Source organism: Myodes glareolus, chromosome 3, assembly GCF_982192425.1.
Source record: "Myodes glareolus chromosome 3, mMyoGla1.1, whole genome shotgun sequence".
Classification (NCBI taxonomy): Eukaryota; Metazoa; Chordata; class Mammalia; order Rodentia; family Cricetidae; genus Myodes; species Myodes glareolus.
Window position 1 is genome coordinate 124,984,131 of NC_142028.1, and position 26,531 is coordinate 125,010,661.

Genomic DNA, 26,531 nt, shown 5'->3' on the forward strand with positions numbered 1-26,531 from the left:
TAGCACATAAGCCTTGAATGTAAACCAAAGCAAACTTTATTGTTACAGCTGTGATAAAAGCATGAACTGAATGAAACAAACATTATGGGATCCCAAAGAAAAGCTCAGTTACCATGATTCTGGCCCTAACAAAGGACTGTTAAAGTCGTGAGAAAGGATGCCAAAGATGTGTCATGAATCAGGAGAATGATTATGATAGAGTTCCGCTGTGTGATGGTAGCTAGTAGACAAAAATGGTACTTAAATTAAAATGCAAATTCATTAAAGATTCAGCTCATTGACTCCATTTCCATGTTTGAGATGCTGCATAGCCACATGTGGCCAGTGACTGCCATGCAGGAGAACTTGGATCTACAGCAGGGCCACTGCTGCAGCAAGTTTACTTAGCCCTACGGAAGAATAACTGTATTTTGGTACACGTTTCCTTTCATTGAAAATGTTTTTCTAACAACAATACCATTGGAGGCACTGTGTACAATGGGGTTCACCATCGCATTGCAGAGTCTGCAAACTATATCCCACTGACTAAATGGTATTTCGTATAAATGAAGTTTTATTGAAACATGGCCATGCTGATTAATTTCAACATTAAGCTGTGAAAAAAGGAGTTTAAACTCACAACCCTATTGTTTGGGAACCCTAAGACATTTTCTATATTAATATATTTAGGAAAAAAAGATAGCATATTATCTATTTAAGGAATTTGATCCAGTACTTTGACAGCAACAATGAATAACTCTTTGGGTGTTTTTTATTCAGTCATATATTTGCTTATTTAACAGTCAGTGGATATTTATGAAGAATCTTAATGAAAGCAGGATAAAGGCACTGATGAGAATAGAAAATGGAGAGCTTTCATCACGGAGCTCACAGTCTCTGGTGCCAGGAGGCTGAAGAGTGACAATACATATAATAGAAAATAAAGTACATCACATGCTGGAAGGAGGTGGTGAGGGTGGTGATGGGTCTGGGTGTGAATGTGTATGTGCACATGCACTGTGAAGAGCATTGTGTATTTTCAGTGATTACTTAGGGTGGGTATCATTGAATAAGTGAGAGAAATACTCTCTGCAAATATCCAGGGAAATCATCATTCATGTAAAAGGGTGAGCAAGTGCAAAGACTTTGGATATTGAGCCCCATATTTGCAAGAAAAATGGTTAAAGGTGTATTGTTATACACTGGAAGCTAAGAGGCATTAGAGGATGGGATGAAGGCATATGGAAGAACTGTATATCCATCAGTTCACTTGTTCTCACCCTGAACACAGTAAGAAACCATGGGAGCATGCTGATCAGAGGGAGAAATTGGCATTGCCTAGCTTAGATTTTAAGATAATTAATAAAGTACTAACTTTATTACAAACAAGGCCACTTGTTTGTTTCTGGATGCTCAGCCCTGAAATAATCACACAGAAACCATATTATTTGCAATACTGTTTGGCCAATAGCTTAAGCATATTTCTGGCTAATTCGTATCTTAAATTAACCCATCTCCATTAATCTATGTATTGTCACAAGGCTGTGGCTTACTGGGTAAAGTTCTGGAGTCTGACTTTGGTGTGGCTACATGGCTTCTCCCTGATTCCATCTTCTCTCCCAGCATTCAGTTTAATTTTCCCCATCTACCTCTCTGTTCTGCTCTACTAGGGCCCACAACAGTTTCTTTATTAACAAATGGTATTCACAGCATAGAGAGGGGAATCCCACATCAACCAACTAACTACAAAAAAAATGTCCTCTAAGGCTAGAGGCAGGAGTAGTAGGGAGACCAGTGGGAAGCCCAGGATGAAGATACATGTCACAGAAGGTGGTGGGTTTCCTTTAGGTACTAACAGGGCTGGTGGTAGGAAGTGACTAGAATCTAAATGATGCACTCCTTTCACTGCTTCTGTTTGGTGAGCGCCAATTATATGCCAGGCAGTATGCTCAGCATTGGAAATAATGTGCTAAAATACCTAAAAAGCCTCGTGGACTTTCCAGCAAACCAATTTCATGATTTGACATCAAAATTGGGGAATTTATTTGCTATGATTCTAATGTGTGTGAAACTCCAGTCCCAGTTTTCATGCTGTGCTTGAAGATAAAACCAAGGAGAAGATGACACCAAAGACCTACAACATGGGAAAAAAGACATCTGAAGTAGACAAGTAAAATGTAAGGGGCTGAACAGAACATTGCTTCCCACAGTCAGCTAGAGGTAGAACACAGTAAGGTAAATAAGGGGTATTGAACTCAAGGAATAATGAGAGTATTATTCCAAGCTGATGGCCCTGCACTTATACAATCATCAGTGTCTTCTTGAAGATGGACAGGTAGAACTATTAATTCATGACCACTACCACTATTGCATCAATGGGCACATCTTACCTGCCAGGATAAGACTGTTGAGGGCAATTCTCTCCTACCATCCTGTATAGAAACTTTAAGTATGCTGAATACTAACCAACAGGAGGAAGCTTCTGGCTTAGCTTGATTTCTCTACAACACCTGACCAGAGAATGTGGTGTCTTTGAGAAACGGAAAAGATGAAGGAATGTGAGTAGGGTCAACCAAAACCAAATAAATAAGAACAAAAAAAGAGCTGTAAGGAAATCTGATGCATACTGTGCCCACTGTGGGGAGAGATTAGAAGGAGGTATGTTACATGGGTCCCAGAAGGCATGGGCTATTCAGTGAAAATCTGTGCTAAGTGTGGACTAAGTTCTTACAAGTTGTTGATCAGGGAGACCTATGAAGTTCTAGTACCAACACAATCATTTTGCATGTCCTTTCTAACACAGGAAGGTGGTGTTGGCTTCTGTCAATGCTTTAGAGAACCTGTTTTGAGAGGGTGTGCTCAACAAAACTCGTTCCTGGTAACCGTTTTAGTAGAGAATATGTAAGGTACATTGTCTCTTCCAAGCTTCAGGAATGTCTTTATTTCATGAATACAGAATCCAAAATTGATCCAGTCACCAAGGAGGGGGTCATAAAAGAAACTACTGAAAAATCTGTCTGGATTAATGGTGCACCAGTCTGGTTTTGGAGAAGCAGTTGAGACAAGATAGGAAGAGTATGGGCATTGACATCAAACAGCAGTGGACCAAAATCGTGGCTCTGCCCTTGACTCTAGGTATATTTTAAGTAATTCAATTTCCCTAGACCCCAATTTCCTGTTCTTTTAATAAGGAAGAAGTGTTCACTTTTACTGTATTATTGCAATGTTTGTAATCAGTACAGAGTACTTGGTGCATTCTATAGCAAATATACACTGTAAGCAAATAGAAGTTATTAGATTAGGGGCAAAAAAGGGCTCCCCAAAGTTGGCAATGATGAAGCCACAAAAGACTTAATCATGATAGAGTGAAAAGCAAAATGATAGCTTTCTGAGCATAAGAGAACTCCTGGCAGCCGTTTAAAACACAGCGCTTAGCAGTAGCATGAGTCTTTTCTCAGGATTTGATTCCATCTGATTCCATTTGATTTCATTGCTCTACACCATCCTCTCCCTTTTCCTTTCACTTTAGGCTGCTAATATTCAGTGTGATTTAGAAGTAGAAGTGTGTGTGTGTGTGTGTGTGTGTGTGTGTGTGTGTGTGTGTGTTCTATTAGTTAAGTTGTTGAAGGTTCTCTTAAAAAAAGGAAAAGAAAAATCTTCCCTACGTGAGTTTGGGTTTATATCACACAGTAGGGGACAAGGCATAGATTAACATGGCCACACCAGGAATCTCCCTTAGGATGTAGCAACTATTAATATAAGGTACACCAGTCAAGCAGCCCAGGTGGTTTTGCTTGATGCAGTATGAACAGCCTGATGAAACCTCTCATGGATCAAAATGGAGCAGAACGGGACAGTCAGATTCTAGTGAAGCTGCGGATGGGGTACTTGGACATACCTTGCTTGATTTTAATGATTCATGATTGTCCATCAATATATAAGGAAGTGTACCATAGAAATATTTTTGTGAAAGAATATGTACCTCAGTAACAAGAATTGTAGCATTTCACAATTAGATTATTGAAGGAATGGGATGGGCTAAAGATTGTGGTATACATGGCTTGTGGGGGTGGGAAATGCAAAGAGAGTAAGGTCTGTAGAAAGGAAGAGGGGGAAAGGATTGAAGGATGGGGCACTGAGAGAATTGAGGGAGGGAGGAGAGGAAAAAGGGAGGAAGGAAGGGAGGGAGGTCAACATACATCAGAAAAGAGGTATGGGATTAGAGTGGTGTGTCTATATTCTTCATTGAAGGCAGTTTTAAGTACAGTATCTTATTTAATCTTTAACCCAACCCCCAAGTAGGGCTATGTTTTGTAATTTATTGGTGGTTAAGAAAACTAAGATGTCCCTGTGTGTTTAATATGAGCTTCTCTGACTCTAACCTTGTTTCTCTTGCTGAAAGTACTATAGAAAAGTAGACAATACAGAATATAAAGATACACAAAGAGGAAGACAGTGGCAGAGAAGTGTATGCCAGAGGGAAACTGAGAAAATAAGAGCTAAAATGAGAGCCATGAAGCAGAACTTTGACTAGAAAGTGAGTGAGGGAGAACAATAGAACATATACCAATGAGGTCAGCACTGAGATTAGCAGTGTGAGAATTAACTGAGTTCAGTAGACTGCACATATTATGTCAAATAACACAATATTCCAGATGGAGAGGACCAGCTGGGACAGTTCTCTGGTTTCGTTGAGAAGTCAGCTATGTCCTGACCACCTCCATAGAATGGAGGTAGAGGTCAGTTTGAGATTCTTCTGCAGTAGAGTGGAGACATGACGTAACTTCCTGTAGTTCCTACATCTCCCCATGTGATGGCTAGACAACAGCAGAGGTCCTGTGCTACTTAGATCCCATTGGGTACCATTCTTCTCAGATCACTTTATCATGTTTTGTGACATCACCGGTATGGGCTCGACATGTAGGAATGGACCTCTGTAGCCAAACTTAACTATTCTGCTAAAATTCAGTAGCCTTTTAGCTTTAATTGTCTAAATGCAATTTGACACTGCAGTCCCAAAGACAGCTAAGCATTTTGGAGGAAATGCACCAATGAGTCTGTTGTTCTCTCTTTCTCTCTTCCTCTTCCTCTTTCTCTACTCTCTCCCTCTGCCTTCCGCTCTCCCCCCCCCAGAGTGAGAAAACCCTTTACAAAATGCATAATTACCCTTAACTTAGTTTATTTTGTATGTTTCACTTCACTCTCTCAGGTTATTTTCGTGTAGGCAACAACAGCATTATTAATCATCATGTGTTCTGACTAACTTAAGTATATATTTTATCCTCACATCAGTCTCACAAATGGGAGAGGTCAGAGATCTCATTTCCCATTTTCAGAAGAGAATTATGAATCTCAGAGGGGTAAAGCAGCTTGAGGGAGGCCAACAAGCAGTTTTCAGGAAAACAGCTCAGGGTTCCATGTCTTTGATGACCACATTGCCTCATTTTCAGTCATTAAGGTCCTGCAAAAGTACAGTGGATGAACAGGTTGGGTCATTTTGTTAATTTACATGAGAATCAAGGTAAATTAAGTGATGTGGGATACTCCTCTGTATGCTGTAAATATTTTTTATTGCCATTGGTTAATAAAGAAACTACTTTGGCCTATGCATGGCAGAATATAACTAGATGGAAAAGCCAAACTGAATACCAGGAGAAAGAAGGTGGAGTTGAGGGAGATACAAGCAGCTTCCAGAGAAGCAAGATGTGACAATTCACAAGCCTTGTGGTAAAATATAGACTAATAGAAATGGGTTCATTAAGGTTGTAAGAGCTAGTTAATAATAAGCCTGTGCTAATAGGCCAAGTAGTATGTAATTAATATCAAGCCTCTAAGTGTTTATTTTAAAGTGACTATGGGACCAGGTTGGAAAAGAAACTTCCAGTTACAAATGGTGCCAATACAGGGCACATAGCTCCTCATAAAGTCTGAGAAAGCTTTTTATAGAAAGGATTTTAGACACACAGAAACAGAGTCAGAAACATCTTCTTGGTAGTCACATTTTTTCAGATAGGCTCTATTTGCTGACTGTGAACATACACACTGTTCCTTTAAGTGACAGCTTTCTGGTTCATGCTGGCCACTGGCATAGCTTTTGAAGAGGTCCTGCTACAGAGCACTTGAATGGGGTTTGTGGGCAGCATGTTACAAGCTGCTTGATGATGATGGGGACTCACTGTGTCTCTAGAGTTGGGGTGGTAAGCCTGGCTCCCAGAGCTTTCAGAAAATGTACCTCCACCATGTTAGAAAGATAAAAAGAAAGGCACCAACAGCTAAAGCCTCAGCTTTGGTTGTAGCCATGCCCACTTAGCATTTTAAAAACTCTCCTGGTCAAAAAATGATTACAAATATGCAAACACAGATTCAAAAAAAATGTCACAGTATGTTTAAAAAATGTATGTAGCCTTAAAAATGAGTATAGGCAGTTTTATGAAAAAATAAATAGTTTAAACAAATAAAACAAAGTCTTAAAGAAACTAAATAAACTTCAAATAAAAGTAATTTAAAAGTCATGTAAAAAATGGAAAATACATTTAATGTGGGTTATGTATACTATTGTGTTTTGTTTGAATTTTTTGACTGTTAATGAACTAACAACACAGAGACATTAGGTTGTGGGGGCTGATAAGCTAAACCAACTTAAAGGTATCTTAACTTCAAATGTTGAGTCAAAGATATGCTGCTTTGGAAAAGAGAATTTGCTTTTGTTTCCACAGAAGATGAGAAGTTGTGGATTCCATCCAGGCTAATATAGTTTGATCAAGTAAGACCTTCTGAGAGGTCTTTATGGGAGCAATGGTCCAGATGATCCAACACCTAGAACAGCTTCAAGGCAATTGACTGAGACTATACAACTTCACATACTACTACCACCAAGATTTAACCATAATTTTAAATTTTCTCAAGATCCCAGAAGATTACCAACACATCTAATTATCAGGAAGTAGTATAGAACACTACACATAATTCCCAAAATACTGTTTATAAATGCTTGTTTTTTTAAAGGGGCTTGGTTATAAATGGTGAATGGTCATAGTCAATTTCTTTCTAAAGAAAAAGGGGGGATGTGATATAGAAATCAATAACTCTACATTGATATGGATTTTGGTTTACTGATATAAATTTAAGGTCAATTTTGTAATATGTATATTTATATTCTTGTTTAAGGTATTATGTTTAGATAGCTCATTTTAAAACATAATATATAGTTAAAAGTATAAATTAATAGTAAACTATAATAACCAAACTTAGACAGAAAATGGTAGATGATGTGGGATATCCCTCTGTATGCTGTGAATATGTTTCATTACCACTGGCTAATAAAGATGCTACTTTGTTCTATGGCAAGGAAGAATATAGCTAGGTGGAAAAGCCAAACTGAATACAGGGAGAAAGAAGGCAAAATAGAGGGAAAGGGTTAGGTTTTATAGATATGCAGAGATAAACTTCAGATGGATAAGTGATAGGGGAATTCAGCCAATCACATTCTGTCCATGGGGCCTGTTGCCCTAAGGCAAAAATTTACCTATTAACCTGGCGGGTGCACTTCCCCCGCTTTCTCTCTCTGGCCTGGCTCCAGTGTTCCGGATGGTTGGGATTCTGATGTAAGTTTTCCTTCTGTTTTACTAAAGCTGTATCTTTTGTAAGCTAGTCTGGCGAACCATTAATTACCAATCACGCCACGTCATCAGATAGGTAATATTCAAACAATTCAAAGACCTACAGAATACGGCATTTAAAATGTTTAAAGAACTTAGATTTTTCTCAGCAGTCAGATATGTCTGCTCCTAGCAGCGCCAATTACTTCAGAGAGGGTGATGGGTATCAAAGAAGCTCCTTATGGAGTTTGTTTACATTGTGACAAGGCTAGCCATTTGGGCAAGAATGTTTGTTATTACCTGGATTGTTTGATAATATGCTGTATAAACTGGACATTCAAGACTCAGAGAAAAATGACTGTGGAATTTGCCAAAACAAGGTGAGATAGTCCTTCAGGGTTCCTCCTTCATGGAAGAGTCTTCTCAAGATTGTGCAGGATACAAAAGAAAGCAACTGATGAATTTTGCCAAAATAGGTGGGATCGTCCTTCAGATTTTCTGCTTCATTAAAAATTTTGCTAGATAGTCAAGGTCTATAAGCTGAAGGGGGATGCCACAATGTTTTAGAGGAACTTTGGGTGACTTTCCAGTTAGCAAAATGTCTCTGTCATATAGAGTTTTGGAAGTTTCTTACAGTGTACTTCCTGTTACTTGGGTAATATTATATTCTTCTGGGCTTTTGATGGAGTTGAAGACTATAGTTGTAATTACAGTTTTCCTTAGTTATGAAAAAACAAGTTTAATATAAAACTTTAGATTCACAAAAGTAGGATAGATGATAGAGTATTTTTTTTAATTTTTCCAAATACAAATAGACTAAATATTTAGAAGTAATTCTTACTTGATAATCATTTTGTTATATTTAATTTTACTATATTAAAGGTGAAACCTTCCTCTTGTAATTAGACAGAAAATGGTAGATGATGTGGGGTGTCCCTCTGTATACTGTGAATATGTTTCATTAGCACTGGTTAATAAAGTAACTGCTTTGTTCTATAGCAGGGCAGAATATACCTAAGTGGAAAAGCAAAACTGAATACAGAGAGAAAAAAGCAGAATAGAAGGAGAGAGACAGCATCTGCTGAAGAAACAAGATGTGAGGTAGCAAGCCACAAGCCTCATGGTAAAATATAGAATAATAGAAATTGGGTTAATTTAAATGGTAAGAGTTAGGTAATAATAATCCTGAGCTAATAGGCCAAACAGTATGTAATTAATATTAAGCTCTGAGTGGTTATTCTAAAAGTGGCTGCAGGACCAGATGGAATGAGAAACCTCCAGTTAAAGTTAATTAAGTCCATTCATCTTTTATAATGTGATGCAATATTCTGGTTCTATAATAATGTGAATTGGGGCTGAAATCCTAACTGTGTTGGTTCTAACTGTGGAAACTAAGGCCAAGTAAAGTAGACAAGGTTTTCCATTTCATCCCTCTTCTGTAAATTCTGAGTAAAATTACCTCCTGCTCTGTTTCTTCAAGTTAAAATTGAAGAGACTTGGTGGTCTCAGTAAGAGTCCTATAACCTTCTCCTTTCCAAATTAGAATCAAGGGGACAAGACAAAAATCCATGATCAGGAAGGGACATTTGTGTAACTCTCACAGTAATCATGGTTGTTGTAGACAATATTTACGGTTGATTGTTCTCCACATTGCTCAATGAATACGACAGGGATGACTAACTTGGAAGTGGGACATCTGAATCTGTGTCAGAGACAGGTAATTTTATAAAATCATGAAGCCACGGAGTTCAAACTCTTCTCTGATACCTGTCTTCTTGAAACTGCCTCTCTCTGCTCATTTCTCCTAGACTCAGCACTTGAAAATGACTGCTCTTTAAGAGACACATTTTCAAGAACTGGCTCCTTATATTGTCAAAATCAAGCCAAGATGTCTAAGTACCCATTGAGTCTGGCACCACTGTTTCCACCGATTTAAGGAAACAAGGCAACCCCGTTAGTATGTGTGTGTGTGTGTGTGTGTGTGTGTGTGTGTGTGTGTGTGTGTGTGTGTATGTTGTGATCTGCCTTTGCTATGTTCCCCTTGATCCGGAAGTCCCATACTTCTTATGGGGAAGAAGGAAGGATGACCTGGGGTAGCAACACAAGATCTGAAGTCAGGTTATATGGATTCTATTTGTGACTCCTGGAGTCTTGCAGTATCTTGACTTCGAGCAAGACAGTTACTTTACTTATTATAGGTTCAGTATTATTTTTTATAAGATAGTTAGCATTAGAAACTACCTCACAAGGTGATTTGAAGGTGATATGAACTAGTGACAACCATGAAGAGCTTCTAACACTACTCAGAAGTTGATAAAGACCATTCTGTGTGTCTTTTCATCCTCCATAGCTACCATAGTCCTATTCTTGTAGAAGCACATCCTGGCCTTGAGAGAGAGGTCTGGGCTCCTTTCTTTGGTTCAGTGTCTCTTTGCACACACTTTACTTTCAATTCACACCACTCCTTGTACTGGTTTTGTGTGTTCCACCTAGTCCTTGAAGGCAGGAAATTGAGTAGATTCACCTCCTAGTCCTCATCTTCTCCATACCAGGTTCAGACAGCCTGTGAAGAGAACAACAAATACACCAAACTGGAGAAATAAAGTCTTGAGACAGAGCTGAGACAGGTCCATGTGAGGGGGAGAAAGAAAGACATGTAACACATCAAGAACTTTAAGAGGGAAGTTATAGCCATAGAGACAAAAAGTCATTGAAACAAAGAGAAAATTCAGTAACTCCACCTGGATGATAGTAACCATAATGCTGTCCATACTAGCAGCAGAAAAACAATGACATCCTTTTCAATAACCAAGGGATATCTATGTGCACAGGAGTATAGTCATTGATTTTGTGTTGTCTTCAACACTTCTTATAAATAAATTTGGTTTAGCACGCTCATTTTCTCATGGGGAAATGGAGGCCTAGAAGTGTTTCTCTATGCTGTTGGGGAAATGGCTCAGCAGTCAAGATACTATGCAAAGACTACCTAAATTTGGTTACCAGAATCCAATTCAGGGGACTCACTTTAACTCTAGCTCTAGGAGTTTCAACATCCTCTTCTGGCATCAGAAGATATGTGTATGAATGAACACGCATACTGGCAAATATACATATGCATAAATGAAATAAGTCTCTACACTTGTTTCAGCTGCATATATACTAAAATTGGAACAATTCAGAGAAGAATAACATGCTCCTGGTGCAACAATGGGACAAATTCATAAAGCATATATTTTGTATCCGTTATTACAAAAGTTGTCAGTCAAAACACAACTGTAGATTTGTAAAGATCACTCCTGGAGCCCTCACCTTCTGTAGTAAGTGGCAGTCAACTGATTGCTCTTTTTCTTCAAAGGATCACAGTCAAGTTGTTTTTAAGTTCCTTGAAAAATTCTACATTTGGATCAGAATGTTTGTTTTAAAAGTAGGAAAAAGAAAAGGGTTAAAAAAAGGAAAGCAATTAAAGAAGCCCAGTCATTGATCAAGACAACATTTTCAGCATGAAAGAAATAAAAAATATTCAGCCTCAGAGTGCCCTGGCTCCCAGGCCAGTGATCTACTGCCTTACCAGGGTGAGTCTAGCTCTCCAACCACCCTAACTTTCTGAGAAACATGGAGAGAGCAAGACAAGGGTCAGTGAGGGAATTTTGGAGGCAGTGACCACAGTTCTTTGTATCTGTTTGCTGTCTTGTATATGTCAATTAAACTCAGTTCCATCCTAGTGGTCAGTTTGTTTACACTGCACCCTTTGCAAACTTTGGTGATCTATCCCCCCATTCTGTGGCATCCTCAATCTTCCAGGGAGTCTTTTTTTCCCCTCCTTGACACTAATGTGCAGATAATCATTTGTATGGTTCATTCAAAAAGGAATGAGTCTAGAAAATAGGCAATGAAGTCAATGAAGAGAGGTTGCCTTGGCTGAGCTATGGAGCAAGGACCTTTGTGTGACCCAGGAGTTGGTGGCTTCTCAGCAGCCCAGATGAGTCTGCCCCAAGAACAGAGTCATTGTCTATTACATCTGATTAACTCATGCAAGTGGAACCTTTCAACCCATAGCTAAATTTCCTCAGAGGCCTACTGATGAATGACAGTGGGGAGCCAGCACCTGAAATGCAGGTTTATATCTTGGTCTTCAGTGGTTTTGAAATTAACAAGACTGGAATCTTGCTGGCTTTGTAAAGGGAAAACAGATAGTAAAGATGTCTGCTCAGAGCTGATCAACTGTCAGTGAGATGGTACATTGTATTGGTAGAGAAATTCAATCCCAGTGAAGTAAATGTCCTTCCCCAAGTGAAACAGCCATTTAGTTGAGCAACATCTAAACAAGCCTCCTTATACAGAACCTTAATAGCACTTTCTTTCCATTTCACACCAGCCATGTTTCTCAGTAAACCACCTCTAGTCCACATCCCCCAAAACCCTAGTTATCCCAATTTATCCATTGAAAAAACACTTGCTGGCTTCCAGGATATGTGAGAAAATATAAGCCCCATCAAAAGGAAGAGCCCCTGAATCACAGGGATAGATAAGTGAGAAAGGAGTGCATACCATGCCCTCTTCTAGTTTCTACATGTGTCTGTACCTACATATGCACACCAATATTCTCACATGCACCCATTCACACTTATACAATATATACACCTTTTTGTGTAACATGACTAGAGTAAGAAAATTTTGGAGTCTGCAAGTGCATCTCAAATCACCCTGTTCCTCAAGTATCTGTGAATGACTCATCCCAAACTGGAACATCTATATTACTCTCCCTCCCTCGATGGCTTAGAGAACACTGCAGAAGGAAGCTGCATGCAATGACAAGTGTCAGCTATATCCCATTACTCTATGAAACAGTGTGGCCCTCAGTAATGGAATTCCTGCCCTGTCCCTCTATCCTGTACCTGACTCTGGGCTAAGTTGCAGAGACAGAGTGGCCCATTGCGGTCATAGAAGGGAAGCATGCCATGCTCGGTGCTCTGAGAGACCAGGGGGTTCTTTCCAGGCAACAGGGACTTAAAGTGTAAATAGGAAAGTGAACAGCAAACAGCACCACTGGCCGGTGTTGATAAGTGATGACTGAGCTGGAAGCAAGTGAAAATGGAATCATAAGAGAATGACAGGGAGGGAGTATGGGAGTCAGAGTGATAGGCTGAGCAAAAAGATTGTACATCCAACGCCTTCCTTAAGGCAGCAGAGCAGCCTCCTACCTGTGCCCTGAACCTATTTTTACCTCCTTCAATAGGAAATGCCACAGAAAAAAAAGACAACAGGCACCAGGGCTTCTGAAGAGATGAAGAGTCATGGAGATAGCCTCTTTTGACACATCAAACCCTATAGATTAAAAAGAAAACAATAACCCACAATGTCTTTGTCTTTGAATAGCCATACTTTGTTCTTAGTACCTTTTCCTTTTGTCAAAACAAGATTTCAAATGGGCCTCTTCCATTGGGAGCAGTAAGAACTCAAGGGTATGTATTAGTTTCAGCAGCAACAAAAAGTGTGCCAAAGACTGTGCTAAGGACTTTTAAAGTATATCTCTTGAAATTTCCAGTAGATACTTGGTCTCAGTCTTATTATATGTAGGGAAAGCGGACCAGAGAGAGAAGCAACTTGACCTGTTTATTCCACACCTAGTAGCAGATGCAGACTTTGAATCAAGAATAAGGAGTTTGCAAGGCCACCACTTCACCAGTCCATTGGCCACATGCGATTAACAGAAGAGCGCTGTTCACTTTGAAGTGCTTTGGATAAGGATTAGTCTGATTTGCTCATGAACAGCAGGGTTCTGCTGTTTTGTGTAAGAGTTTATGAAGAGAGGATGCATGCAACATAAAAGTGAGAACTGAATAAATAGGACTTAAGAGATAAGAAGAGTAAATATTTTACAGCCAGCACAGCGCGTCTGTAGCCAGCAATACCAAATTTTAGTAACTAGCATGATAGAAATTTGTTTAATTGAATTCCCTTTTGGGAACCACTTTAATGAAGAGATTAAATGGTTTTTTAAGCTCTGCATTATTAGCCACATACAAATGTGTGTTTTAAATGTGCTTAAGTATATTTCAAATTCATTTTACCTTTTTATAATACCTGCTTGGAAATGTAACATCCTCATTACAGGAAACTCAGAAATGTCAAAGGAGTAAAAAGGGTAAAGGTTCCCTTAAAATGGCTTCAGTGTGCACTAAAGAATTATACTGCCAAAGCCACCTAAAGAGCTCTGGTGGTTCTGGTAGCCAAGAGCCTTTGGTTCCAACCTTGGTTACCCCAGAGACTAGTCCGGAGATTTGACAAAGTCTCTTAACTTTCTGAATGTTAGCTTCCTCTTCTGAAAATGACGGTTGGAAGATTTGAACTAAAGGATCTTTAAGGGCCTTTTCTGTCCTGATGAGCATCGAGTTCTATTGTGGACATTTCCTCAGCTCATGCTCACAATGACTGCTCTACTGGCAAATACCTGTCATTGATGGAAGGTCCTTCCATTGTTATTCTAAATGAAACCAGCTTCAATTCATGAGTATTGCATTTATATCTCCATTAGTCTTTCCTACTTTCTTCCCTCCTTGGTTTCTTCCTTTCTTCTGTCCATAAATACTAATTCAGTAAATCAATAATCAGTTACTAGTACATTTATTGTGATCCAAGGTGATTGATAAAAACTCCCTGCAATAGGAAACAAAGAAAAAAAAACAAGTTTAGTGTGGGAAATAGACAAATAAAAATTGGCTATCCCACTTGTGAATTATATCTGTTCACTATTTGCACTTATTTACTAAGCCCGTGTATTAGGAGCAGGGACACAGCCTAACAAGGGAGGTGGCCTATGTCTCTTCAGGAGTGTTAACAGTGATGACAGATGTAAGGGAGCTCAAGCATTCGCAATCAGACTGCTAACATGCTAACGTGTGTCCCAGTGGAGCTATTCTTGATAGCATGGGCATGCAGACGCAGAGTAGGGAAAAGTACTTTCTCTGGGAAGGGGTTAATAACCCTTAAATCCAGCTGCCAAAGGCTTTTCATCTGACAAGAAGGAAATGCTTAGTTGCAAATAGAGGAGAATTTGCTGAATCAGCAAAATAGGAAAGAGGGGTTGATAAAGTCAATAGCCATGGCATTGATGGAGGTGTTGCCAGAGACATCCAGCTCACCACTAATAGTGAACATAACCAAAACTGAAATAAATTGTTCAGAGATCAGAGGTTAGGAATTTGGAAAGGTAACACAAACGGGTAAATCTCGGTGTTCAGAATTGATGGATATTTAGTCCAACCATCAGCTTTGTAGTTGGAGAAACTGATGTCCAGAAAACACGTGTGTCCCTAGAGAAAATGTGGCCATTACCAGAGACCATCTTAGAATTAAAACTAAAGGGGTGGAAAGCAATGACTGGCCATCAACTCCTGTTGGCCTAAGCTTGTAGCCTCTGCTCTTCACTGCCTTCATCTGCTCTCTGAGGAACTCACAGCACTGTCAGTTCATTCCCAGTGTAGAGATGAGAAAGCTGAGGCCAAGGAGCTAAAGCCGATTCTCACAACCCTTGCTTCCCTGGTCACACAGCTAGACAGGAAAAGGGTGAGCACTGAAACCTGGTCTGATTGACTGATCCCAGACCCAGGGGATCTGCCTTCTTTCTGCCTGTTTCCTATTCTCAAGGCAGCCCGATTGGGGTCCCTAAGGTGGCTGCTTCTCATTTGCAAAATACATATTTGTTGTATAATGACTGACAGTAATTAATGATCTAGCAGAGTCAACAAAAACTTGTTCAGTAAGCACACAAAGACGGAGAAAAATATAGCAGTGCCCTTTAAGAGAACAGACTTCTCACTGTCACAGGTATTCCCAAAAAGAAATGGGAGGGGTGGAAGATTGTGCCCTTTCCTGGAGAATCACTGGTGGGCAGCTTTCTCCTTGCTCCCTGGAGCCTGACTTCCTTCCTGTTTGCCAGGAGCAGCCATTTTACCTCTCCCTTTATGAATCACGAGGTCTGTGTCTTTTGGCAGATCATAAATCAGTTCTGGGAGTCTCGAGGACAAATCCCAGGACTTTTAATCTTTAATATTAGACGTGTTTAAAGTGGTGAATATTTCATGAAGGGTCTGTTGCATTTTAACACATCATTAGCAAGTCCTGCCCCTCCCCCATTGGCAAATTATCACTATCCAAATTCAAGGCTCTCAGCCTTTTGAGTCAATTTTCTGTTCCTCCTGCAAGAACCAGTTGATTAGATCATACATACAGCACACCCACTCAGCGGACCTCCCCAAGCATGATATTGGAGGAAGGCTTACAGAAAGCATCACTACCTGTCATAAGGCACCATGATGATTTACCACATGCTTAGGGGAGGGGAAAGATAAATTTCTCTGTTCTGTCTCTCCTCCTGCCTTTCAACAATCTTCTACGTATTTCAGAATCTACCTCTGACCCATCCTCTGACTCCATATACTCTTTTTCTCCCAATCATGTTGACCAATATTTCTGAAGCCTGGGCTATTTGTCAAACACTTGCAAAGTGCTGGCCACACAAAGGTTAATACACATTCTAATGCATAGAATGAGTTAAAGGTTTGTCTGTTCCTCTCCGATTGCTTTAGGTAGGATTGGGTGTATAACATTCATGGTTTCTTGTTGAAAAGGGGAGCTTTACTAGATAAATAGAAATGTCTTAAAACAAGTAGTCTGAGGATAGCTTCACAGGCTGTCCCTAACTGGTCTTGTTTATATGGGCTTTGCTTTGTTTACACAAAGCATTAATTCATAAGGTTTATAGTATGTATAGAAGGATACCTCTAGTCAAGATGACCTGATTTCAATACCTGAAGCCCTCATAGTAGAGCAAAAGAATGGATTGATTCCTACAATTTTTCTGTGACTTCTACATGTGTACCATGGCATACTTGAAGCCCCTATATGTATGTGCATGCATGTACACAATAAATAAGTACATGTAAAAAATGAAGATTGAATTCACAATTGCTATGTCAAACAGCTCGAGCTTGTTAGTATATTGATTCCGAGGCTCGTAATTCTCTTCAATGAAGCAGAGATGACAGGAGGCCTTGTTTTTCTTGAGGTCTGCTTGAAATAAGTGTATCTGAACACCTAGTAGATATATGGACCCTTATAAGTGGTCTCAACTCTGGAATGTGACTTCTGAGTGTCTATCATGTTCCTTTTCAATTTTTGAAGAGATTCAAAATGAAATGCAAGAAAAATTAAAGGTCAAAATTGAAAAGTCTTTAAATCTTCCATGTTGAATAATGCATATCCCTCATCATGTTGTGAACAGTTTCAGTCAGACCAACTAGAATTGCTATGATTTACCAAAAGATGGAAAGGAAGGCACTCAAATAGCATAGCCAGGAAACTGACCAAACGTAGCTGACGGTTAGTTGTACAGGGTCTCATATTGTCGAGGGCCGGGGTCTACGCTCTTCAAGGCAGCAGGTTAGGCCATGTAGCTTCTAAAGGCGTCCCCCAGGTGTGTTTGGCAGAATGGTGGGTCTGCACATGGTCAGGCTGCCATGTCTTCTTTTCTTCTTTCCGTGCGAGCACTGGTGGTGGAACTTAAAGCAAGTGCTCTACCACGAGCTCAAGCCAAAGCCATGCGGGTTTCTCAAAATAAAGTTCGGGGAAAGTTATGTGTATCATCCCCATGGAGAATCACTCCACTGAAAGCATTTTACCCCCCAAATTTATTTTTTATGGACTCTATTTTTAAAGAAGCATATGCCAACATTTCACAAGTATACCTTTGGTGGAAAATAACTAATTTAACTTTAAAAGTTCACACCTTCAGAAATACACCGAGCAGTTATCATAAGAAACCTTCTGAAAACTGTTATAGATTTCTGAACTTTGGAAATGATAGACAAGGCATGCTGAAATCATTGCAGGCAATGGGAAGAGATCCTCACAGTGGGGCCTGCTAGGAGGCACTCATGCAGCCTCACACAGACATGGCCAGTGAAGAAAACAAAGGGGCAGAGGAATGGACAGAGAGATACAAGGAAGCAAGCACACAGCAGATAAAGAACAGGACAGGGGCAGAGAACTCGACTAAAAGGGAGACAGCAGGGGAGAGGCAAAGAAAGGAAAATGAACAAACCAAAAAAAGATTAAACTGTAGGCAAAACACCCTTTCCAAAGAGGAAATCAAAAATTTCTTGAAGAATTTGGCATTTGACCAGGGGTTTATGTGCTGATGGGCAAGGCTAACTCATTCCACTGGAAGACATTTAATTTGCTGATTATGCTTGTACAATACATGTATACTATCATAATACAAACATTTATTTATATGTACATATATAGTTAAATATATATATATATATATATATTTAGAAAATAGACTGTCACTACCTAACTACTTCCTGTTTTCCTTCTCAAACGTTGAGCCCCATCAACCACTGAGTTACACCTTTTGCCTTTGTGTCTCTGGTGTAGGACTGAGAGCTTGGTTAAATGTGTCCAAACTGTAGTAGGCGGAAGGTGAGTGGTTGAAGACACAAATGAGCGGAAACACCAACCGCGCCACCCACAGTAGTCAGGGGGTACGGTTCCCTTTTTCACAAGTCTTTCCCAAAACTTTCAGCAAAACAAGAGAACCCAAAAAACCAGTATATGTGTAAAGGCAATGTATCACAAAACTTGTTTCCTTTTGATTACAGGGGAGTGCAGCTGTCACGAAGGTTACGCCCCTGACCCAGTTCACAGACATCTGTGTGTTCGCAGTGACTGGGGGCAAAGCGAAGGGTGAGTGACACAGGGCCTCAGGGCTGGGAAGTAGCACGCCCATTCATTTGCCGCCTAATCTAGCATCTGCAGAAAATAGGATTGCAGAGTGCTCAACCCTAAATCGCACATCTGTACCAACCCTCCTGAAGGCTTCCGAAGAGGGGCTATAAAGTCATCCACCAGAGGCAGTGGATGACTATGAGCAAAAGGTGTTTGCCAGCCACAACAGAACAAAGTCACATATGAACTCACAGCGGTTACGACAGCTTGCAAAAGACCTGAGCACGCTCAGGCAAGACAAAATCCCCAGTAGGGGGTGAGGAGAAGTGAGCATGAAGTCCTACCCATAACTGAGGACATAACAGCATTTTGATAGTTTTTGGTAATTGTCTTAAAAGGTATGACCCTTGGTAGGTCAATCACTCTCCAGAGCAGGTCCTATTCCCAAGTTTATGTGATCAAAACAAATTGAACTTGATGGACTTGAAATAGGAAAACAAAGAATGCATGGAGTTAGGTGGTTGGGGAAGTGGGAGTGGAGATTAGATGAATATTGTCAAAGCACATTATATGAGATTCTTCAATAACAAATAAAGTATTATTTTAAATATAAATCAAAATACTCTACACACACACAAGCATCTCAATAAAAAGTAACACCTATTTTCTGGCTGCCTCATACTTCATTACTAGAGGTGCATGATTCAGGAAGCTTCTAGAGAACAGCACTAATGCTTACTCATCAACCCAAACAGGAAATAATCAATAAGTATGCTGAGGAGGCATTGGGTTATTCGATGTTAACACAAAAATGGACAAGTGAGCTGAACAAAAGTATTAAGTCCTTCTCTGATATGAAAACATTTCTTTAAAATGTAGAAAGTCACATCTAGCATTTACTTCTATGGAATGTGATTGTTCGTATAGCTATTACTGAACAGCACGACTCCAACTTACCTCAGACTAATACTAATGTAATTAGTAATTAGACAATACTAATGTCTTGTCTTCTGTTTCCTCCGTTATTTCCTCAGACCTTGGCCTTATACAACACTGGAGAGGGGCTATGATCTGGTGACAGGAGAACAAGCCCCTGAAAAGATTCTCAGGTGAGTTGACAGTTTTATTGGGGTATGATGCTAGGGAAAGGAGAAAGGTTACACAGAATGTGTATTTGTACAGTCTTAGAGTGTTGATCCTGAGCTTCGCTGAGTATAAAAGAACTCTCATTGGCACTGAGGCAGCATCACGGCCCGTGTTGCTATGGGAATCTGGTTCCTATCTGTCTGGCTGCTAGACATATAGACTTTGGTACTTGAACTAGAAGAGGCATTGCTGATTATTCAGTCTACCCACTTAAAAATTATATAACCTTGGTCTCTTCCTATTACCTCTGCATCCTCTATGAAACTTCAATGCTTAAACAGATAAAGGCACACAGCGAATTAAGTGGCAGGCCAGGGAATAAGATGCTGATTTGGGTTGATTTAGGCTCCGTGCTCTTATCCTCTGTGCCAGACTGCTCCTTGGGACTTCTTAAAGAACTCCTGCTGGGCATCAGGACTGCATGGGGCAGGGAAGCAGAGCTACAATAGTTCCTGCCTTCACAGTGTCCCCTCATTACTCATGCAAAGATAACAAGCAACACAAAGAAATGCAAGGGCCATATGATGAATAAAGTTAAGAGACAAGCATCTCAATACCAGTAAATCTGCTAACACTATGCTTTGGGGAATATAGAGCATTATGTTGGGTGGAGAAATGAGAAAATGCCCCTAAGGAGGGGAGGAGGGCCCACTTTTTCTTTTTACTCTTTGCTTCCCGGGGAGTTCCCCAATGGAAACTCTTAAATTGCAGGTCTACTTTCAGCTTGGGCCAAGGCCTCTGGCTTCCGGTCAGCAAAAGCTTTGTGGTTCCACCGGTGGAGCTGTCCATCAACCCCCTGGCCTCCTGTAAGACGGATGTGCTCGTCACTGAAGATCCTGCAGATGTCAGGTAGGGAAGTCATCTTTAAGACACTATGTAGAGGACTTCTTAAAGTCATAGGATTCCTTCTGTTTCAGTTTCACAGGCGTTCTTGTGAAGGAAAGAGTTCAGGAGTGTTGATAGAGGCCTGGTATATTAGAGAATGTTGTCAAATCCATCTGCTCCTAAGTCCTAGAAACATCTTCTGTTGTTGTGCTGCCCTGGCTACCCTCATTATTCTCCTTCTGTGATTTTATTTAAAAAAATAAAACTATTAGATGCTGCTATACTTCACTCACTGTGACATATATTATGAATTAGCTTATCATAAACCATCATTAATTAGCTGTATGATAGAAAGTCATGAAAGTTTGAAGGATGGGCTGTTTTCTATTATGAAAATAAAATTTAGAAAATTCACAAACTCTGATTCCCAAAGTGTCAAGTCCTCTTTATCTTAACTCATGAAATGCATGCGACTACATCTCTACTCTCATATCTTGACCCTCACAAGCAACTTCCTTTGTAGACTTGCTTTGCTTTCTTCTAATTAGTGGTTCATATATTATGCCGTCCCATTATGTGGCGTACTTCTCAAGGTCAAGGAAAATAATTTGCTTAGCTCTGTCGTCCCTAGTTCCTAGTACATATTGGACATCTACTAAATGTTTATTGATTTCATTAAGTCAGGGGCCTTAGATCTGATCCTAGTACAAGTCTGGATTTTTCTACTGAAGCGTTATTTCTGTCTCTAACTTGATTAAAGGAAACCTTCTAGAAACTATGATGCTGCCATAAGTAAATTCTAGTATTAATTATGTAAACAACTTGCACACCACTTACTGATGAGTGAACTAAAATTAAAACCTGGCCCTGATGAGTGCCTGTGACTATTACCCTACTACTCAGCAGTTGTCACAGATTCACTACCAATGGGAACGTTGTCAACACGTGTATGTCAACATGTATATTCTTCTGAGAGCTCCCTGAGGAGCAGCTCTCTGCATCTGCTACACTTCACATGGATGGATGAGTCTAACATGTTTTCCTGGGCTATTAATATTTTCATAACAGCTTTCTTTTAAAAAATGATATAATACTGATGCTGAAGGGATGACTGAGCAGTTTAGAAAGTTTTCTGATTTTCCAGAGAACCCAAGTTCATTTCCAAGATGGTTCACAGCTGTAATTACAGACTCAAAGGATTCAACATCGTCTGTGAACTCCAGAGGCACCTGCACTCATGTGCACATGTCAACACATATGTACACATAATTAAAAATTTAAAGAAATTTAGAACTTAATTAGGACAATAAGTGAATAGCATTTACAAAATGCAGTAGCAAATCATTAAAAATTGAAGAACAAACATATTTCTGTATATTCAAACTGATTCATCACAGTTTCCATCATTTTCATGTTTTAATATAGGTTTGAAGCAGATGAAACAAGAAAAGTTTGCTAAAGTCTCTGGGCATTGCTTATTGCAAAAGTATAACAATGTACATCTAATAGAACCACTCTCAAGAGCTCTAATGACCTCAGCTAAAATCCCTTGAAAGGCACTCTGCAGAACTATATGCAACCTGGGACTTTAGTGAAGATGTAGATGTCAGATGCACTAATAGTCACTTGCTGTGGGGTTGTAAGGACTGGGTGATGATGTCATTTCCGCCATTTATAAGCAATAAGATACAGCCAGGTCAAATTTTCTAAGTTTCCATTTCTTCGTCTGTAAAATAAAGATAGCAGGGCTTCCTCATGAAATAACAGGATAATACTCATACCCACTGATAGTAACCTATGTATACTAGCTCATACCCACTGGTGGTACCCTATGTACAGTAACTCATACCCACTGATGGTACCCTTGTGCAATAGCTCATACCCACTGATGGTACCCTATGTACAATAGCTCATACCCACTGATGGTACCCTATATACTAGATTCTTACTGATGAAATTGCACTTTATCTTTATATCATCATTTCGTGAATCTATGCTGTTCTTTTTATTTTATTTATAAATGTTAAACAAGCACACAAAAGCTATCTTAAAGACCAGATTGTGTTCTTACTAGGAAGTGATAAAACCACGTTTTGGTCTTTACTCAGCAAGGGTGGATAAAAATTATAGTCTTCCATGTGAAGTGATTTTCACTAAGTTGGTAGAGTTTTCCAAGTGATATCAATAAACCTTTTTTGACATGGCGCTGCCCAGGCAAACATATCATGAGTATTTTAAGAATTAATAAGTCCCAGTCAGGTAATATATTAGAAATTAATAAATAATAGATCATGATTATAGATAACCAATATCGCTGACATGGAATCCCAACAAGAATTTGAGAAAGAGGACTGTGGCAGCTACAGCCACAGGGGCACATACAGCAGGACTGCAGGACTGACTTGAAGGTGCACCACAGGTTTGGACGAGATCCAAACATGATACATCTGGGGAGAAGTATAGTGCCTCTCACAATCACAGTCAGAAAAGCTGTGACCCACTGTGGTAGTTAAATTTAATAAAACTAATATTAACAAAATATGGCCATTATAAGAAGCAGATTAAAGTTTTATGTACTTATTACAGGAGCATAAATTAGTGTGGTGGTTTGAAAGACAATGTCCCCATTTAGTGGTCCTATTAGGAGGTGTGGCTTTATTGGAGTAGGTGTGACCTTATTGAAGGACGTGGAGACAGGATTTGAAGTCTTCTATGCTCAAGCCATGCCCAATGTAGCACTCAGACTCCTTCTGTTGCCTGAAGATTAAAATGCTTAACTCTCAGTTCCTTCTCCAGCACCAGGTCTGCCTGCATGCTACCATGTCCCACCATGATGATAATGAACTAAACTTCCGGAACTGTAAGCTAGCCACAAACAAATGTGTTTTCATTTATAGGAGTTGTTGTGGTAAGGGTGCCTCTTCACAGCAATAGAAACCCTAACTTAAACAATTAACATGACCACTGTGGTAATCTGTCAGGTAGTGTCTACTCATGTTAGATGTACAGATTCCTAACACATTGATTTCACCACTAAGTAGGTGTGCAACAGAAACTTGTAGATGTGTGTGTATAATAGTACTGAACCACAAAATCCAGTATATATATATATATATATATATATATATGTATATATATATATATATATATATATACTCTTACAATGATATATATTATTGAGCTTACTAGTTTGTAAAAGCCTTGGTATTACTTTGGGTGATAGAGGATTAGTGGCCAAGAGCAGTTGGAGGGCTGCTGTGGTGTTGATGGAGTTTGATATTTTCATCTTAGCTGTGCTTTTATAAGCACTTCTCCTGAACATTCATCAAAGTACACAATTTCTGTGAGAATCTTTTATTTTGATTAAACATAAGGTTCAATGTTTAAAGTTACAAACCTTGGAGCCCTTGTGAACCACCCCAGTTCACACCTTCATCCCATCAAATACTCGAATGTGAGGTTTTCTGTATTTGTGCTTTAAGCTTGAGTACATTGGAGATGGAGGGATTGATGTTTTCATTTTGTGGCTGGTTTTTATATTGCATAATAGAGTAGATAAAATTAAATGGTCTAATACAAGTAAAGTGCCGAACTTGACAATGGTTAGCTCTCTAGAGACATTAATTATCATGCTTATATTGATAAAACAATGGATTTTCTCCTCTTTTTCTTCTTCACTCTTTTGTCTTTCCCTTGCAAAAAGGTTGCATCTAATTGAGGGTCCATTTTTAAATCAACAGTGTCTTAGTGTTGAGAGCTTATGCTAATCTGTGTGTCATAATAATTTGAAGGAGCACGGGCAGTTTCCTGTGTTTTGCCAGGCCCGTGGTTTTATGGACAAGGACATCTTTACTGAATAAATGAAGAATCCCGTGTGGGTAGTCAGGGGATGTTTTGAGAGGTGGAAAGGGAATTATACACTGTCTTCACAAGATAGAAAGAACACTGCTCATTAAGTATAAATCATGAGAAGGCTAGAACAGGCAGCATTTAGGAAGAAGAGAAAACTTTCAAGTCAGATGGGGGTAAAGGGGCAAAGAGGAGAGCCCTTCCCTGGTGGCCTCCTATTCTCTAGCTGTCCCAGCATGACGCTGCTGGGTATGAGAGCTTCAGTACTGGAGACACTAATAATGCCGGCTACAAAGGTGGGGGGGGGGGGACTCGAGCTCATGAATTTCTTTCAGTTCTTTAGAAGGATAAAACCTTCCAGTCCCTGGTGCCTCTTGTGTGCCAGGCAGTGTGCCAAGCACCCTAGTGTTACCCGTGTGATTAAGGCTTACCTCTGCTTTCAGGAGGCTCATGGCTTAGCAAGGAGCATGGAACAAGAGATTGACTGGAGAAAGGAAATAAAAGTTCCTTGTGGAGAGGGAAGCATGGCAAACAACGCTTCTTGCTGCACACTGGGCCTTCTTCACAGTTTGGCCTGGAGCAGAATCTTCTTATAAGAGAAATGTGAGAATAGCTATTGTAGTTAGAATAATAATCATCCACAAAGCCCAGCATTTGGAGCTCCTCAGTGATTTTTCTATGATCTCAATCAATGAAAATGAAATAGTGAAGTGCTGTTAATTTCTCAACAATGTTGAAAGAATAATGGGATATCAGAATGCAAGCTAGCATTGCACACTTGGTGATCGCTTTCACACTGAATTCTTTCTGAATAGAATTAAGAATTTCTTCTTGTTCTTTTGCCCTTTCAATTCCAAGCCCTGAGAATTTATTGAACATATATTATATGGAGGGATATGTAGTAGAGATACAACATATAAGAAAAAAATCTCAATGCATTAAATGAGACAAAAACCACAAAAAGATGTACTTTGTGATATTCCCAAAAGAGGGACATTTTTAGGCAGAAAGAAAACATAATACTAGAAGTGGCCAGACATATGTAGGGGTTAAAAAGGGGTTTCTACAGATGTAGAAATCTCTGAATCAAGTATGCAGGATGTCACTCTGTCACCTACTGGTCCACAACAACCAAAAAAATAGTTAGAAACTCAGATTTTCACACTGGATCTATGGTAGACCAAAAGCGATACCCAAATGTAGGAAGCTTTAATACTTAATCCTTGTTAATATCATTTGTTTTTTAAATAACTTTTCATAAATATTATCAAGACTTTAACATAGCCTTGTTTACGTTACTTATGGCTGTGTGGCTAGAACACCACAACGATATTTTATAAAAGAAAAGCACAGAGTATTTGGCACATAAAGAGGAGACAATGTGAAGGAGTGTGAAGTTGATGTATTACAGCCATGAGCCAGGGAAAGCCAATAATCAGCATAAAAGCTAGATTACACACACACACACACACACACACACACACACACACAATACTTATACCACCTCCACAAGAAGGATGACCGTGATCTCAACCCAGCAATACTGATTTAAGACTTCTGGTTATATTTCAAACCACCCCAGTTTTTGTGGTTGTTTATAGCGAATATAGCCAGCAGCATCTACTGAGCCAGATATTCTGGAGATTAGCCCAGCAGTTTAATGGAACAGGTTCTTGGATGACTCACTCTGTGACGTTTGAGTTCAACTCTACTAGGAAATGAAACAAAAATAAAGTTATCCTGCTTGACTAAAAAATAAAGTGCATGAGAGCTTGGACACTTATCTCCTGGTATGGAGATGCATTATTCCTATCTCTTTCTATCCTTCCCTTCCATTTTCCTCTGGCTTGGCTTCTTTCTTGCGCATACGGTTGCGCTCAAACCCAGTCTTGTAACCTGACACTCATCACCAGAGTGAAACTCTCAATGCTCCAGTAGGCCTGACAACATAATGTTATGCAGCGTAACAACAGCCACATAGCTCAGGTATGTAGTGTAACTTGCCCAAGGCCACCATTAGGAAATGCCAAATCGGGATTTGAATCCTGGAAATGTGGCCCCTTTGAGTACATGTTCCTCATCTGTAAACTCTGATGCCTCTATTTGAATAATTATGGAACATCAGTTCAGATCAGTTCTTGAAGGGGCAGATTGCTTTATTTACCTTGTCCTGAATCACACACTTGCTTTCTAAACCAAACTGTTACAGGACTTAACTACATGTGTTGTGACTAGAAGTAGGGTAGTCACCAGGGAAAGCTCAGAGTGCACAGTGTGGTTGTGGGACAAGAAAACACCACAGGTTAAACGCATGAACAAAGTAGAGGCTGGAGCTTTCACTTCTGTCAGACTGGAGCAGTCAGTGGAGCAGAAAGGGATGCATGGCAAAGACTCTGGGGATAT

General features: G+C 39.6%; 1 protein-coding gene and 1 pseudogene across 4 annotated transcripts in view; both read left to right on the forward strand.

Annotated features, from left to right (window-relative positions):
• Astn2 (astrotactin 2) overlaps window positions 1–26,531 on the forward strand; it is a 979,028-nt gene that overhangs the window by 427,503 nt on the left and 524,994 nt on the right. For 3 of the 4 annotated variants that reach the window (XM_048459341.3, XM_085686117.2, XM_087904947.1), the window contains 3 exons: window positions 18,242–18,326; window positions 19,343–19,417; window positions 20,166–20,303. In XM_048459341.3, the coding sequence (XP_048315298.3) occupies window positions 18,242–18,326; window positions 19,343–19,417; window positions 20,166–20,303 (298 nt within the window). The remainder of the gene's footprint in view (window positions 1–18,241; window positions 18,327–19,342; window positions 19,418–20,165; window positions 20,304–26,531) is intronic. The other variant, XM_085686116.2, reaches the window with a different exon arrangement.
• On the forward strand, window positions 10,717–10,817 carry LOC146895050 (U6 spliceosomal RNA; annotated as a pseudogene).